At 43.2% G+C, this 18,446-nt stretch overlaps 2 protein-coding genes across 2 annotated transcripts in view; one reads left to right on the top strand and one right to left on the bottom strand.

The window, feature by feature from the left end:
• Positions 1–18,446, bottom strand: part of LOC148010660 (putative RNA-dependent RNA polymerase 1) — a 78,761-nt gene that overhangs the window by 37,284 nt on the left and 23,031 nt on the right. The gene's annotated exons all lie outside the window — the stretch shown is intronic.
• LOC148010661 (uncharacterized) lies at positions 8,893–9,474 on the top strand. The gene has a single exon (XM_087671564.1). The coding sequence runs from the start codon at positions 8,893–8,895 to the stop codon at positions 9,472–9,474; it is 582 nt and encodes a 193-aa protein (XP_087527690.1).

Raw genomic sequence — 18,446 nt, 5'->3', positions numbered from 1 at the left:
AGTCATGATGATAGCACATATGATAAGGGCAAGAGCCTCAGTACCAGAGGAGATCATCTGGGCAGAATTAGGCGCTGCACCCATGGTAGTTGAGGCATTATTCCAAGCAATTACTTTCCTTCAAAGGATATGGCAGCTCCCTAAAGACCGATATCCTAGACTAGCGCTGGAGTCTTCAAGACAGCTTGCAGCAGAGGGAGATAGGCAGTGCTGGTATGCACACATGATCACGTGGCTGAATTTGCATGGCATGAGTACACATAGACTATCACCGTTTGATTACAGCCTCGACTACCCTACTTTGAGCCTTAGTCGTGCAGAGCTGAATAGTGTGATCAGGGCAAACATCACTAAAGTGGAGATAGAAAGGACTTGGTCCAAGTCCCCCTTTCCCATTAGGCACGAAAATGGCACGATACCAAAGTCACTTCTTGCAGCTTTCTCATGACGGTTTCATAGTGAGGCCTAGATACATGGATGCTCAACTGTCCCATGGACTCCGAGTTGCTATTGGTCAAATCCGCACCTCATCGCATCAGCTAATGATTGAGACAGGTCGATGGAGCCATATTGCAACGGATGAGAGGATGTGCCAGCTTTGTGGATGGGAGCCAGAGACGGAGGAGCACTACATTTGTAGATGTACTTTATACTATGATATCCGAGGCCACTATCATTGCCTCTTTAAGGAGGGGTTTGGACCACTAAGACGGGTGATGGACTATGAGAACCAAAGATGTTTGGGCCTTTTCTTGCTGGACCTCCAACGACGCAGAGCATTATTGTTACAGGATAGGAGGTGACCCCAGCATCATCCACCCCTCCAGAGAGCGGTTACAAACTACTTCAGCGTAGCTGAACCCCCAACCGCGACCGCCCCAGACACTACATCTCCTACTGATAGGCATTACCAAGATACAACATTAGGAGGCATCACAGTTGACAGAGCTACAACGCTACGCAGAGCACAACGCCCTAGAGTACCTACATGGCAACATAGGCGTGCCCATATGCGCCACATCTGCATCACTGTTGAGTGTTGAAATGACTTGTTTTTTTGGCTGATTTTTGTTGTTTTTGAGAGCTGAATGGTTGATTTTATGAGATGATTGATTAGTTTGGAAGTGGTTTGAGAGTGTTTTGGATAATATTGATTGTGTTTTGGAAGTTCATGATGTTTATTAGTAGAGATGTGATGTTCTGATTGGTTCTGTATACCTTCTGTATAGCTTCTGTTTTGTTCTGATTCTCTTCTGTATGAAGCATGGATTGATGATTGATGAAGATTGAGATATTGTGAAAGCTTATTAAATGGTTTTTGAGAGTTTGGAATGGTTTGAGTATGAGTTATGAGGTTTTGATGACATTCTGTAACCTTCTGTAGATCTTCTGTAGAGCTTCTGTCTCTATACTATCTCTGTACTGTAGCTGTTCTGTAACTGTACTGTGACTGTTCTGTATGCTTCTGTATGTGTCCTGTAGAATGTATGTGTAGCTTGGAAAAGTTTTCTAGCCTTGAAAAGAGGTGAATACAAGTGTAAAAGAGCTAAAACAAGTGAAAGAAGTAGCTGCTGAAGACTCAAGTAAAGACTGGAGTGAAGTGACAGTAGTGAGCTATGAAAAGACAGCTGCCTTATATTCAGCTTCACATGACGATGTGGCAACAATGGATTGTTTCTTGCTAAGCCAAGAAATGCAAGAAGAGCCAAGAAAGAAACAATTGCCACTAGTGGAGTGACGTGTATCATAATCACCAGCCCAATCAGAATCACTGTAAGCATGTAACTGCAGTGGTCCCCCCTTGGCATAAAGCAACCCAAGAGATCGAGTACCCTTCAAGTAACGAAAAACACGCTTGACAGCTTGCCAATGTGACATACGTGGCTGATGCATATACCTGCTCAAAGCTTAAACTACAAACTGTATGTCCGGCCTAGTGTTGCATAGATAGATAAGACATCCAACTGCACGAGCATATATATGTACATCAAACAAATCACTATCACCATGTAATGACAATTTCAGTTCAAGTTCCATGGGAGTACAAACTGGCTTGTAATCCTGTAGGCCAAACTTCTCAAGAAGCTGCCCAATATACCTTGACTGTGATAGCCCAATACCTCGAGCATGATGTATGAACTGGATGCCCAAGTAGTAATGCAAAACTCCCAAGTCAAACACGTCAAAAGTTTGCTGCAAATTTTGTTTGAATGCTGAAATCTGATCAGCATGTGTTCTAGTGAGCAAAAGATCATCAACATAAAGACATATAATCAGCATAGATCCCCCTTCTTTACATACGTAAAGGGTAGACTCAGATGAGCTGTTTAGAAACCCCTGACCAAGCAAGAAAGCATCTATTTTTGCATACCAAGCTCTAGGAGCTTGTTTCAAACCATATAGTGCCTTTTTGAGCTTGCATACCAAATGTTCTGAGCCTTCAACTGCAAAACCAATGGGCTGCTGTACATAAACTTCCTCCTGAAGTTCTCCATGTAAGAATGCAGTCTTGATATCTAGCTGATGCACTGTCCAACCATAATGTGCAGCCAAAGCAATCATAGACCTGATGGTCGTCATACGGGAAGTAGGAGCAAATGTCTCCTCATAATCAATGCCCTTTTTCTGTGCATAGCCTTTAGCTACAAGCCGTGCCTTGTATTTATCAATGGATCCATCTGCTTTCCTTTTCAGTTTGTAGACCCATTTCGTTCCAATGGCTTTCTTTCCAAATGGCAAGGACACCAAATCCCAAGTTTGATTCTTAGTAATAGAATCTAATTCAGCTTGCATTGCTGCCATCCAATGCACACTGTGTTGTGCATCCTCATAACATTCAGGCTCTTCATTATCAAAAGTACTTGCTGCCATAACAAACTCCATGGTATGTGCTGAATCATGCAAACGAGTTTGCCTTCTAGTACGACCAGCCATGGGTGCATCCAAAGGACTATTTTGCATAGTCTGCAAATACCATCTAGGTAACTGTCTAGCATCCTGATTGTGTGCAAGCTCTTGCTGAATTTCAGTTTCAGCATGATGCTGAATATTCCGATCAGCCAATGGCTGAATTTCTGCACTTTCCATAGGAGCAGCTGGCTGAACATTAGGTCCCTTTTCTGAAGCTCCAGCTGAATCACCAAAAGTAATGGGCAGCAGCCCTTCAAAAACATCACGGGCAGCCTGATATGTGTCCAAACCAGCCAAGGATAATTCTGATTTTTCATCAAAAACAACATCCCTGCTGACAAAAACCTTCTTTGTAACGGGATCATAGAGTCTGTAGCCTTTGCTCTCATTGCTATATCCCATAAAAATGCACTTAACAGCCTTGTTGTCCAACTTTTTTCTAAGTACCTGTGGAATATGGGCATAGGCAAGACACCCAAAGGTACGAAAGTGACCAACAGAAGGTTTACGGCTATTCCAAGCCTCAAAAGGTGTGATGGTCTTCAAGGCTTTGGTAGGGCATCTGTTCAAAATATGGCAAGCACACATGACTGCTTCCATCCAAAAACTATGAGGCAAGCTCTTTGCCTTCAGCATACATCTGGCCATCTCCATGAGTGACCGATTCTTCCTCTCTGCTACCCCATTCTGCTGTGGAGTATAGACAGTAGTATACTGATGGACTACGCCTTTCTCCTGCAAAAAGGAATTCAGCATAGAGGACATGTATTCCCCCCCTCGGTCCGAACGGAGAGTCTTAATCTTGCATCCAGATTGATTTTCAACAAGTGTACTGAAAGCCAAAAATGCATCATACACTTCTGACTTCTTTTTCAAACAGTAGACCCAGCAAAAACGTGTAAAGTCATCAATGAATGTCACAAAATAATAACAACCACCCAATGACATGGTTTGTGTAGGCCCACAAACATCTGAATGCACCAACTGCAATCTGGTTGTTGCTCTGAAAGCAATATCACGAGGAAATGAGAAATGATGCATTTTCCCTAAAATGCATCCCTCGCATAAGTGCTCAGGAGGTCTTTCCAAGAGAGGTAAGCCATCCAGCATCTGAGTACGCTGCAAAAGCATCAAGCTGCCAAAGTTTACATGCCCCAAATAAGTATGCCATAACTCCGCCTGTATCATAGCAGGAGTAAGAGTGGATGTCAAGTATGCCGTCTGATCTACTGAAAGAGCATCCAACTCATATAAACCATGACACAAAGTTCCTGTCAAGACCAAAGTCATGCGTTCTTTATCTCTAACCATGCAACGGTCATCATCAAATGTGACCTGCAAACCACAACGTGCCAAAGAAGAAATAGAAAGCAAATTCTTCTTGATTCCAGGCACAAACAAAGCATCCTGCAGGCAGAGAATAGAGCCATCAATGGCTGTGAGCTGCATCTCCCCAATACCACGAACAGGGTATGATGCATTATTGGCACACTGTACCGATTTCCCAATGGGAGGTGCACTAAACTAAAGTAAACAAATCTCTGCGAGATGTAATATATCTACAAGCATCACTGTCAAAGAACCAAGTGTCAGCATCCTCTGTAAAGCTAAGTGCTCTATCGGCCCAAGAGATGTCGTAACTACAAGTGTAAAAACAATAGTCCCTGTCCACAACAAAGGACGCGGACTCACTAGCAGTGGAAGGAGTAGTAGAAACAGACATTCCTGACTCCTTCTTCTCTTTGGCAATGCGCTTCCTGCACTCAGTGATATAGTGGCCGGGCTTCTTACAATAATGACATTTTCCTTTTTTAGCTTGCGTCCCCCCTTGTGTCTGATTCTGCGATGTGCCCGAAGTGCCAGAACTCTGTGGAGCATTTTTCACCTTGTTGTTTTTGCCTTTTTGTCTTGCCACAAAAGCCTGCTCAGAGACTATAGCATCCACACCACTATTTTTCCTTGTTTGCTCTTCCTCTAGAAGCAAACTAACCAGCTGAATAAAAGTGAGTGGGTGATCAGCAATCCTCATGGTGAGGTTCAATGCAGTATGAAAAGACAAGTACGAAGGAGGTAAGGAATTCAAGGTGGTGGATATCAACTGTGCATCTGAAAAATACTCATACATTCATGAGCTGCTCCCTCAAGTCCTGAATCTTATTTAAGTGATCCTGCATAGAATCACCCTCATTCATCTTCAAAGTCTCCAACTCTTTCGTCAAGAAAGAGATCCGAATCTCATTCTTTCCTACAAACATATGCTCCAAAGTCAACCATGCATCTCGTAAAGAAGATGCTGAACGAATGTGAGGGATAATGGACCGCTGAACTGCCAGAGCAATCAGCAACAAGGCCTGTGCATCACGTGTATCCCAAGCTTTTTGAGCTGCAATTCTTGGAGGAAGTGGCTGAGGTGGAGCGGGCTGAGGTCCCTATTGTCCACGTGCACCATGGGGAGGAGGAGTAACGGGAGCTACAACTCCCGGTCGAGTTTCCTCTCCACTGACATAATCCCATAAATTATTGGCCACTAATACATTCTTCATCATGAATGACCATAGCGAGTAATTGTTTCCGTCCAATCTGTCTTCCTTGGATACATACGTAAAGACATCACCTCCCTGATTTGCCATGATGACAAATTTCCAAAGACAAATGAGCAATGTCAAAGCAGTAAGGACTGGAAATCTGCAAATTTCCAGAAATTGCAGTAAACACATTTCTGCAATTAATGTGCAAGGGCGTACTCTGTCAAAAACTGTCTTTTAATGCACGCTTCCCAAGGTGCAAACAGTGCTCAGCAACACTGTTATATCAAAAGCCCCAAAGTTTCTGCCAAAATTTCTGTCAAAACAGTGTTTCTGTGACTGTAACAACAGTTTATATGCAACTGTCCTCAAAATACATAAAAGCCCCAAAATTTCTGATGAACCAGTCCAAAAATTTGCATCAAATTTATTGCACACCTGTATCCTGTATGCTGTGCCTGCTGCGTATGAACCTCCTCTTCCAGAACTTTGTTCTAGACTAAAAATAAAAATTTTGTTAAAAAATACCTGACGTAGACTACAGGCTGACGATCGCTGGTCAGACGGTGTCGGGCAGGACTGCTGACGTGAGGGTAAACAGCTGGTGGTTGCAGGTGAGTTGACACACAGCGCTCGCGACTGGCGGGTGACGGGCGGCGCAACAGTGGCCTGTCGTGGCGTCTGACGGCTGACGGCTGACAGCTGACGTGGCATCTGACGGGCGGGCAGCGTGACTCACAGTTGGGGCGTGCAGCAGTTGGCGAGGCGTGCAGCAGTTGTCGGGGCATCTAGACAGGGACGGTGCAGCAAGCGAGGGCTAAGGCAGGCAGCGACTGTTTTACTGGACATCTGGTGGCTGTTTGACGACTGTTGACGGACAGCACTGGCGAGCTGGATACTGGCGGGGCAGCAGCTGACGTTTGGCGCTTCAAACTGAGCAGAGAGTCCCGAACGCTGAACGGAGCTGAGCTCAACAGAGCCAATGCTCTGATACCAAATGTGAGATCGAAGGATCGAGGTGCAGCTCAAAGTTCCGTAGACAGTGTGAGAGTAAGAGAGACAGAGTGAAGCACGACACCCAAGAGAATAACTGAAAGAGTGTAACCAGAAAGTACAAGTACAACCCTTAAACTTAGGGTTGTAGGGGGTGTTCACACCCGACACACACTAAGTGCCCATAAGTGTGTAACATAAGCACATAAGCACATACGACAATAAGACTATAAGTCTGGGGGAAAAAACCTCTCCTACCGAGAGTAAAAAGTGCCCCAGTGTCCTACTGATCACTGACACTCCCATATGAGCGTAGGCGTAAGTGAGGCGTGAGTCAAATACCCAACAATTGAGCCAGGTGAATGAGCTGCTAGAAAAAGGGCTGATTCAGTCAAGTTCATCTCCTTTTTGCTCACCAGTGCTCCTAGTGCAGAAGAAGGATGGATCTTGGCGCATGTGCATAGATTATCGAGCGTTGAACAAGAGTACCATCAAGAACAGGTTCCCCATTCCAAGAATTGACGAAATCCTTGACCGTTTGGAAGGAGCGTCAATTTTCAGCAGGATAGACTTGAAGAGTGGATACCATCAGACTAGGATTAAGCAAGAGGATGTGCATAAGACTGCATTTAGGACCACGTTTGGTCTCTATGAGTTCTTGGTAATGTCATTTAGACTTACAAATGCTCCTGCTACGTTTAATCGAATGATGGACAGGATTTTTCGTCCATGCAGGCAGTTTGTTGATACATTCTTTGATGACATGATTGTCTTTTCAAAGAATGAACAGGAGCATAAAGAACACTTGAAAGCAGTCATTCATGAGCTTTGCAGTAATAGGTTGCTTATCAATGGCAAGAAGAGTGAGTTCTTCTTGGAAGAAATCTAGTTCCTGGGGCATATAGTGTCAAAGGATGGTGTCCGAATGGATCCTACTAAGGTTGAAGCAATTAGAACATGGCCAGATTTGAAGATTGTCCATGATGTTAGAAGCTTCTTGGGTTTGTGTTCTTACTACAGGAGGTGCATCCGCAACTTTGCAGAGATTGCTTCACCTTTACATGCTTTACAGAAGAAAGGAATTTCTTTCCAGTGGACACATAAAGAGATTTCAGCTTTTAATCTTCTTAAAGAAAAGATGACTTCTAGTCCAGTGATCATTCTGCCAGATCTTAGGAAGTCATTTGTTGTCCAATGTGATGCCTGTGGCAATAGCATTGGTGCAGTGCTAATGCAAGATGGCCGGGTAGTGGCTTATGAAAGCAGAATCTTGCGAGGGCCAGAAAAGACTATGCAAGTCTATGAGAAAGAATTGCTGGCTATGATTCATGCGCTTTCTTGTTGAAAACACTACCTACTTGGGGCAGATTTTGTTGTCCAGACAAATCATCAGACATTGCGTTATTTCTTAACTCAGACTAAGCTGTCAGAAAAGCATATGCGTTGGGCAAACTTTTTGTCAATGTTCCATTTTCAGATTGTGCATGTGGAAGGCAAAAAGAATGTTGTGGCAGATGCTTTGTCAAGGAAGCCACAAATTTCAGCTGTGTCAATTCCTTATCATCATGAGCTTGATGATATGAAGGAACAATATGCTGATGATGAAGATTTTGCAAGGATCTTTGATCAGCTTGTCAATGGACAACATCATGAGCATTATCTTCTCAAGGAAGGTTTCATGTTGATGCATGGTAAACTATGTGTGACTATGCCATTGAGACGAAAAGTTATGACAGAGAGTCATTCTCCACCGTATGCAGGGCATCGTGGTATTGATGCAACAGTCAAAGCAGTAGAGACATTCTTTTATTGGCCTACTTTGAGAAGAGATGTGGATGCTTTTGTGTGGCAGTGCTTGATTTGCCGGAAGGTCAAGTTTGACAGGCAAAAAGCACCAGGGCTTTTACAGCCATTGCCTATTCTAGATAAACCATGGGAAAGCATAGCTCTGGATTTTATCTTTGATCTTCCAAGGACACAGACAGGAAATGATGGGATATGGACTATTATTTGTAGGTTTAGCAAACAGGCTCATTTCATTCCTGTCAAGAAGAAGATAAAACCGGATCAGATGGCACGTTTGTTTATGTACAATGTCTTCAAGTATCATGGTATGCCACAGTCTATTGTCAGTGACCGTGATCCACAGATGACAAGTCTATTCTGGAGGGGCATATTTGAGAACATGGGCACAACGCTTAAGTTTTCATCGTCATTTCATCCACAGACAAATGGACAGTTAGAAGAGGCAAATTCTACTGTCTTGGATCTGCTTAAGTGCTATGTATTAGAGCACAAGTCAAAGTGGGAGTAGTATTTGCCTTTGGTCGAGTATGCATACAATAATACTGTGCATTCATCAACAGGCAAAGCCCCTTTTGAAATTGTTGAAGGTGGTAAAAAGGTTCCTCCCATTTTAAATACAAAGAATAAGATCTTTCAGGCAGATCAGTATGTGCAGAGTATGGGGGAAATGTATCAGAAAGTTAAGCATGCCCTTGAACGGACTCAAGCAAAGCAAAAGAAAGCTGTTGATCATCACCGTCGTGAATTGTTGTTTTCACTTGGTGATTGGGTACTGTTGCGGTTTGAAAAGGCGCGCTTAAAGAAGCGGAAAGGCAAGGAAAGTCTTTTCACTAAGCTTAGTATGCGATACTATGGGCCTTTTCAAGTAACAAAGAAGATTAGTGATGTCAGTTATAGGCTGAAATTACCTAACAATTGGAAGATTCATAATGCTTTCCATGTAAGTCTTCTTAGACCATATGTGGGTGATGTGCTAGAAGATATGCCAGCTGAGGAACAGCCTGAAGTTGAGGAACTTGATGAAATTCTTGTTCCAGAACAAGTATTGGCACACAAGGAAAGGAAAGTGAAAGGCAAAGTTGCCAGAAGGTATTTGGTTAAGTTCAAGAACTATCCAGCTATAGATGCTAAGTGGATGGACGAAGGTGAACTTGCAGAGTCACCTAATGTGTTGGAACTTTACCTTGAAGCATTTCGCTTGCAACCTACCTTGACCCCTTGTATCTCTAAGCTGAAATAGATTGTCAAAGTGACAATTGCTCAAGAAAGAAATTATGTATAGAAATAGATTTTGTACAAGTTAACACTTATTGTGTCCATATGGTTTTCTCGGTGCTAAAGAAGTAAGCATTGCTTGCAAGAATACAGTTTTTACTTCTATTGAATTGAATACATGTTGTAACAATGGTTACTCGATCGGGCATGTATTCTGTGAATTGACTCAGTGGGGATATCATTTTGATGTACCGGCCACTAGATCTCTAGTCAGGGTGATGTGGAGTCATCAAATGAGAATCTGCCACTATGGGGATATCATTGTGGTGTACTGGACACTATATCTGGAAACAGTGATGTGGAGTCACATGATGATAGTCTGCCATGTTTCACAGTTAGAACATACATGTGTTAACAGTGTGTTCAGTACACAATGTTGACTGATAGCATGTATGTGTTGTACATGTGCTGCCAAGTGTAAGTTCACTGGGTTAGCTGGAAGCATGTATGACATTCATGCAAACGAGGACGTTTGCGATTTCGAGAGGGAGGTATGTCACAAGACTGTGACAACTATTACCTTTTTGTTGATTTCTTTATTACATATTTTATTTGGTTTTTCTTTTTGGAAGAATCCCTCTTGAAATCTAAACGCCTGAGTTGCATGGCCAGTATGTGAAACGGACAGGAATGTCTAATGAGTCAAGACGGGACAGTTAAGGTCCAGTACAAGTCTGGAAGAGGCTGATGGCACTATAGATTGACAAGCCTGGAAGAGACTTGTGAAAGTGTATATGGACAAGTGTGTTGAAGAACTAGCCTGAAAGAGACTAGTTCAAAGTAAAGATGGACAAATCTACAAGAGATTAGTCCATGTGGGGTCATCAGTGGAAATTCACTTTCAGTTGAGCTACATTACAAATTTGGATGTAGCTATAGTCTGTAAAGATGGTCAGAAGACTAGTGGGGATGCAATGGAAGCAACTCCTAAAATTTAGGGAGTTACTATTTTTGGACCCCAGAATCTGTTCACGCCATTATCTTCGTTTTTTCACGAGGATCAATCCTCTGGTCTGTGCCGAGGTCAAATTCTGCACCGAGCATGGAGAATTTTAGACCGGAAGGCTGGAACGGGAAATATCTTCCAGTGCTGCCATTTGGCACAAATTGGTGCACTTACCTCTTTAAAGAGGGCTGGCGTGCAGTTTTTGGGCTGAAAGGGGCTCATTTGTGAAAGAAAAGAGGGATAGCTGCAGATGGAGAGCTCTTGAGAGCTTGCCTACCTTGTCTATGATGCACAGAGGGCTGAGCTTGCTTCCTACTCTCTCTTTCTCTCCCTGACAGTATGGTTATGCTGCAGAATCAAGGGCCTTTCTTCTGATTCAGGTACAGCTGTGTGGAATATGCTGTTTTGGCATGAGGCAAGAGCCTCTTTTCTCCAGGAACAGGAGCAGTTGTTTGCTGCCCACAAGCAGGAACAGGTGAGGGTGGTAACCTCACCAAGCAAGTGTCTGAAACAGCACTAAACCAGAACTGATTCTGGACTGTTCAGAGGGTATTTCAGAGCCCAATTGATGTCAGAATCAAGGGGGCACTTGGCACAGATGATGCAGGACAGTGCAGGGAACAATATGAGCTGAGAACAGGTGTCAGAACAGGACTGAACCAGTAATTACAGTGGGCTGAACAGTACAGGGAACAGTATGAGTTGTAAACAGGTTTCAGAACAGGTCTGAACCAGTAAATACAGCAGGTTGAAATGGTCAATTCTGCACTCCAACCAGAAGATTCAGACTTGGGAAGAGTTTCCCCTCCTGGTCAACTTGATTTGGGTCAGTAATTGTACTGTTATGCTGTCAAATTTCACCCAGAATAGGTGAAAGACAGCCCATTGTACTTTCTCTTTTTAAAAATAAAGAAATACCGCAAGGGGCGCCTAACTTAGGGGCCAACAGGGTGTATGTGTTGCAACAAGAGCATTCTAGCTTCCTGTATGTCTTCTTAATTATGTGTCTTTAAGTTCAGGTAAAGTGGACGACTGTAAATTGGGTGAAAGCGTTTATGTATTTTGGTTGTACACTACCGCCCTTTCCAGTGAACAGGCCGGTTACATGATGACTCAGTCGGAGGTAGCTTGCAGAGTCTTGGTGGATTCCATAGACTAAGGGGAGATACCCTACACTCTTGATCTTTTTAAACTTAGGTCTTTTTCCAACTAATTTTTTCAGTTTCCATACATCTCATTCCAATATACCATGTAAACTTACACATAAAGTTTATCTCTTCTTATCTGGTGAGAGATGATGATACCAGTTGTATTGGTTATGGTCTCATAGGCCACTCTGGCCTTTTAGAGACGTTAATCTCTCTCTCTCTCTCTTTTTTTTTCGTAAATCTCTCTCTCTCTCTCTCTCTCTCTCTCTCTCTCTCTCTCTCTCTCTCTCTGTGTGTAGCTTTTTCTACATCAAGAATCAAACAAGTCAACTTGATCATTTCGTTGGTTGGGCCTGCCTGACAAGACACAAGCGCTGCCTCAAAGCGGATCTTCATAGAAAAACATAGGATTTGCCATAATGCACACAACATGATAGTGGTTTATCGCCCGAGTCCTACTTAACTGTCCACTTCATCCTCCCCTTCGTTTATATCGATCTTGTCATGCCTCCTTACAAAACAGAAATTGAGTGCACTGCTTACTGCAGCGTGATGCAAGACAAGTCGTCAAGTTTGATATAAGTCTGAGGTCGTCAGTAATGCAGGCGTGAGCTCTCTCTCTGATACAAGCATGACCTCTCTGATGTAGTAATGCTGTACTGACGAATGTCCTATGACAAAAATACACGTTGTGATGAATGTACTGTGACAAATGAGAATGCTGTAGTGAGAATGCTGTGACGAAGGTACTGACGCACGAGCACTGAGAATGCTGTAAATGTACTGACGCAGGAGTACTAAGTGAACAGTGACGGGATGTACCTGCAGTAAACAGTGGTGGGCCTTGTGAACAGTATCTGCAGGGATGCGCAGTGACTGATGGGACAGTTTTGTGTCGTGACTGTGACTGTATAAGAAATCTGTTGACTCTCTCAAACTGACGTGAATGCAGACCCGTGTGAATGTACTGAGATTGCAGATGTACTCAGACTGATGTGAACCTTGTTGTGCTGTGTAGACTAGAGACCTGCATGAATTCAGACTGACGCACATTAACATTTCATGCTACAGTGACAGTTTAGGTGAGATTGACAGTTCTATGCTACATTGACAGTTTATGCTACAGTCATATTTTATGATGCAGTCACATTGACAGTTTATGATATACTGGCAGTTTATGCTATAGTGATAATTAATGTTACTGGTTTACTACTCTAGTCAGACTGTAAACAATTTTATGCTATAGCACATACTATAATCATGATGGAAGAAAATGACAATGAAGGAATCACAAAACCAACCATGGAAACAATGTTTCATACACTGCCAAAGAACACGAGATACAAAACCTATGGGCGTAAAACCCGAGATTGGAATGTCTCTCCAGGGTCAAGTAGATATGAGAAGACATCCCGCAAAATTAATGAAACACTATATAAGGAGATGTTGACCATACTCCATGCTGAAATGCGTATCATGAGGAAGGAAATGGAAAATGATATACAAGAGCGGACTTGAGCTGAAATGATGGAAGAACTAAAAAAGGAGATGCAACAAACATTGGATGCACACATGGAAAAGAAAGACTCAACGATCTCTAATCTACAAGAAGAACTAGAGGAATGCAAAAAGAAACTGGACGCACAAAAGGAACCACAAATCACACCGGAACTACAAAAAGAAATGGATGTTTTAAAAAAGGATATGCACACCTATGCAAGTGTGGTGGAAGGCACCCAAAAGAAAATGAAGAATGTTGAGAATACTGTCAAAGAAAATGCAGAATGGATAGATGTGGCAAAAAAGAACAAAGGAATGCATGCCAACAAAGTGGAAGTTATGAATGCTACCTTGGAAGAAGAGACAAAAAGACGGGCACGCGCACTCCACATAAGAGTGGTTGGACTAGATGAGAAAAGCTCCCCAATTGAAGATGCTACAGCTCTTGCCACCAAAATTGGGGCTACAGATGTACCCATCATTGGGGCTTGGCGAGTCGGGAAAGCTGACACAAAAACAAAAGTCCTCATCTTGAAGTTTGGAGACTTGGAAAAGAAGAGAGCCTTCCTCTCCAAGAGGATCACTCTCAAAGGAGAAAAGATCTACCTAGATGAAGACCTCACCCCAGCCCAGATAGCCCACAGGAGGGAAAATATGCCATGTGTTCTAGAGGCACGGAAAGCAGGTAAATGGGCTGTCTACAAAGATGGAAGAGTCATCATTGCAGAGAAAAAGATAGCATGATGGTGCGCGGCCTATGAGACCCTGAAGTTCACACTGTGGAATTGCAATGGCTCCCTTAAGACAGATGCAGGTTATTTTGAGGATACTTTCAAAGGGATAGACATTGCTATGTATACTAAGACACATCAATGTAAAGACAGCCGTCTACCTGATGTATATGGATATAGATGGGAAAGTGTATATCGCCCTCAGCCTAGGCGGCCTGGAGGGACGAGGAGATCAGGAGGTGTGGCAATTCTACTTAGAGAAGAGCTCCGAGATACAGTCCAAGTGGTACATAGAGATGTAGAGGCAAGATACATGTGGATCAAGTTACGTACAAGTAGAACTCGAGACATGTATATTGCCATATGCTACTTTTCCCCTGCATACTCTAAGTTTGCCCCTAAAGAGACATCCCTGTATACACCACTATATGAGGACATAATGAGATTTATGAGAATTGGGGATGTTCTACTAGCAGGAGACTTTAATGCACGCACAAGAAGCAACCAATCTGCTTTCTTTGACACTAGTGATGAGATGTTCAGAAATATTGCATTAGATGAAGTGGGATTAGATCAACCCAAGATAGAGAGATAACAGAATATGGAACACAGCTACTGGCATTGGGAAGTGCACATGGTTTGGCCATCCTTAACGGGCTGCCACAGTGGCCAAGATCTAATGGTTTCACATGTTGGAATAACAAGAAAGGGTCAAGCACAATGGACTATTTGATTGGATCACCCAACTTGCTACCTGACATAAAAAGCTTTGAAATCTCAGACAGACCAATTGGATTAGCACAACAGACCATGCTATTCTAGCTTTCACAATGCAATATGGGCATATACACGAAGCACAGCCACACATACCAAAATTACCACGCTATGATTTTGTGGAAGCGACCTCACACATATACAGCACTACTGTGCGAGATGCATTGAGGGAGCTAGACACACAAGCCTCTCTGGATGAGTCTACAGGACAATTGGCCGAGATAATACACACTTCAGCAGCCTACGCTTTCCCACACACTACACCGTCATATAAACCTCCACGAGGTAATGCCCCACAGAATGGCTGGTATGATGATGAGTGCAAAGAGACACGAGCACGTTTTCAACGAGAGGTGGCACTTGGCATATGTACACATAAGCATACTCGAACACTCTTCAGACGATTGGTACGCGAAAAGAAGCGGGAATACCTGAGCAGACTAGAAACAGAAATGTATTCCATGTTCTTGGGACAGGACAGCAAGAGAGCATGGAAAAAGATGCATGAGAACCAGCCACCCTTACAAATTACTAGACCGGATGATTGGCATGGATATGCTTGCACACTCTATGATGTTCCTGGCCAAGAGCCTATGCCACTCCCCTCAACCTCAAGACCAACAAATTGCAGATTTTTCACAGAAAAAAAAGTGAGGAATGCCATATGGAAACTGAAAAATGTAAAAGCCCAAGATCATGATGGTTTAGTAGCTGAACACTTCGCGCATGCTTGTGATATCTTGGCACCAACGTTGGCTCACATCTTTAATAGGGCAGTTTGTGAGGGATTTCCAACCTGTTGGTCAGACCATATTATTGTGCCGCTCTTTAAGAGTGGAGACCCCACACTACCTAGTAACTATCGAACTATCATGATTGGACACATGCTGGCCAAAATATATGGCTCTATCGTGGAACAAGCATTGAGTGAATGGGTCGAGATGCATGGCCTGAGATCAAAAGGCCAGGCTGGCTTCAGGAGGGGATATACAACTCTAGACCATATCTTTACATTGAGGGCAATCATCGAAGAAGGCAAGGCATTCAAGAAAAAGATCTACTGCTGTTTTATGGACTTTCGCAAGGCCTTTGACACAGTGCCACGTGCTAGACTCATGAGAAGAATGCAAAACATTGATGTGCCTATAGAGATACAGTGGAGTATCTATGCCTTGTATGAGACACTGACGGCGGGCAAAGTATGAACACCTGAGGGCATATCAGATACAGTCAATAGCACCATTTGGGTGAAACAAGGCTGTCCACTTTCACCGACACTATTTGGGTTGTACATAGATGAAATTTCAGAATATGTGGACAGAACTGGTGGAGCCGGAGCCAACCTAGCTGGAGTGCTAATACCATTACTACTTTATGCCGACGATACTGTACTTATATCTGACTCGCCTGAGGGACTAAATAGACACTTGGATGCATTATCAGCTTTTTGCAGAGATAGAGATCTTAAGGTGAACCTTGGGAAAACTAAAGTTATGGTATTTAACACTTCAGCTGCTTGGGTGACAAGAGCTGAGCACCAGTTTACTTTTGATGGAGAGCCAGCGGAGATGGTTAGGCAGTATGTCTACTTGGGCACATAAGCACATACGACAATAAGACTATAAGTCTAGGGAAAAAAACCTCTCCTACCGAGAGTAAAAAGTGCCCCAGTGTCCTACTGATCACCGACACTCCCATATGAGCGTAGGCGTAAGTGAGGCGTGAGTCAAATACCCAACAAACCCCCCTGGAGTGAAGAGTGATCAAGAGTACAAGGATCATCCGCCACCAAAGGATATCAAATTTAAAGCATCGCGAAATGCTTCAAATTTGTCACGAGGAAGAGCTTTGGTGAAGATGTCTGCCACATTACTGGTGGTAGGACAATAGACAAGGCTGATATCACCTGCATGTAGCCTCTCTGACAAAGTGATAATGGATCTCAATGTGTTTCGTACGGGCATGAAACACTGGGTTCCGTGCCACTGCAATGGCACTCTGACTGTCAGTGAACAAAGGAGTAGACTCCGTAACAGATACATCCAAATCAGCTAGCAAGCGTCTAAGCCATACGCATTCAACTGTGGTAGTGGAAGCTGCAATGTATTCAGCTTCACATGACGATGTGGCAACAGTGGCTTGTTTCTTGCTAAGCCAAGAAATGCAAGAAAAGCCAAGAAAGAAACAATTGCCACTAGTGGAGTGACGTGTATCATAATCACCAGCCCAATCAGAATCACTGTAAGCATGTAATTGCAGTGGTCCCCCCTTGGCATAAAGCAACCCAAGAGATCGAGTACCCTGCAAGTAGCGAAAAACACGCTTGACAGCTTGCCAATGTGACATACGTGGCTGATGCATATACCTGCTCAAAGCTGAAACTGCAAACTGTATGTCCGGCCTAGTGTTGCATAGATAGATAAGACATCCAACTGCAGGAGCATATGTATGTATATCAAACAAATCACTGTCATCATGTAATGACAGTTTCAGTCCAGATTCCATGGGGGTACAAACTGGCTTGCAATCCTGTAAGCCAAACTTCTCAAGAAGCTGCCCAATATACCTTGACTGTGATAGCCCAATACCTCGAGCATAATGTATGAACTGGATGCCCAAGTAGTAATGCAAAACTCCCAAGTCAGACATGTCAAAAGTTTGCTGCAAATTTTGTTTGAATGCTGAAATCTGATCAGCATGTGTTCCAGTGAGCAAAAGGTCATCAACATAAAGACATATAATCAGCATAGATCCCCCTTCTTTACATATGTAAAGGGTAGACTCAGATGAGCTGTTTAGAAACCCCTGACCAAGCAAGAAAGCATCTATTTTTGCATACCAAGCTCTAGGAGCTTGTTTCAAACCATATAGTGCCTTTTTGAGCTTGCATACCAAATTTGTCAGAGCCTTCAACTGCAAAACCAATGGGCTACTGTACATAAACTTCCTCCTGAAGTTCCCCATGTAAAAATGCAGTCTTGATATCTAGCTGATGCACTGTCCAACCATAATGTGCAGCCAAAGAAATCATAGACCTGAAGTAGGAGCAAATGTCTCCTCATAATCAATGCTCTTTTTCTGTGCATAGCCTTTAGCTACAAGCCGTGCCTTGTATTTATCAATGGATCCATCTGCTTTCCTTTTCAGTTTGTAGACCCATTTCGTTCCAATGGCTTTCTTTCCAAATGGCAAGGACACCAAATCCCAAGTTTGATTCTTAGTAATAGAATCTAATTCAGCTTGCATTGCTGCCATCCAATGCACACTGTGTTGTGCATCCTCATAACATTCAGGCTCTTCATTATCAAAAGTACTTGCTGCCATAACAAACTCCATGGTATGTGCTGAATCATGCAAACGAGTTTGCCTTCTAGTACGACCAGCCATGGGTGCATCCAAAGGACTATTTTGCATAGTCTGCAAATACCATCTAGGTAACTGTCTAGCATCCTGATTGTGTGCAAGCTCTTGCTGAATTTCAGTTTCAGCATGATGCTGAATATTCCGATCAGCCAATGGCTGAATTTCTGCACTTTCCATAGGAGCAGCTGGCTGAACATTAGGTTCCTTTTCTGAAGCTCCAGCTGAATCACCAAAAGTAATGGGCAGCAGCCCTTCAAAAACATCACGGGCAGCCTGATATGTGTCCAAACCAGCCAAGGATAATTCTGATTTTTCATCAAAAACAACATCCCTGCTGACAAAAACCTTCTTTGTAACGGGATCATAGAGTCTGTAGCCTTTGCTCTCATTGCTATATCCCATAAAAATGCACTTAACAGCCTTGTTGTCCAACTTTTTTCTAAGTACCTGTGGAATATGGGCATAGGCAAGACAC

Source organism: Lygodium microphyllum, chromosome 29, assembly GCF_053477565.2.
Source record: "Lygodium microphyllum isolate KBCC chromosome 29, Lygodium_microphyllum_v1.1.10, whole genome shotgun sequence".
Taxonomy (NCBI): Eukaryota; Viridiplantae; Streptophyta; class Polypodiopsida; order Schizaeales; family Lygodiaceae; genus Lygodium; species Lygodium microphyllum.
The sequence above is the reverse complement of the archived record's forward strand: the minus strand, read 5'-3'. Positions and strand labels throughout refer to the sequence as shown.

What these genes read in the sequence shown, in the direction of transcription:
- LOC148010661 (XM_087671564.1), top strand. Translation starts at nt 8,893, where the DNA reads ATGGGGGAAATGTATCAGAAAGTTAAGCATGCCCTTGAACGGACTCAA.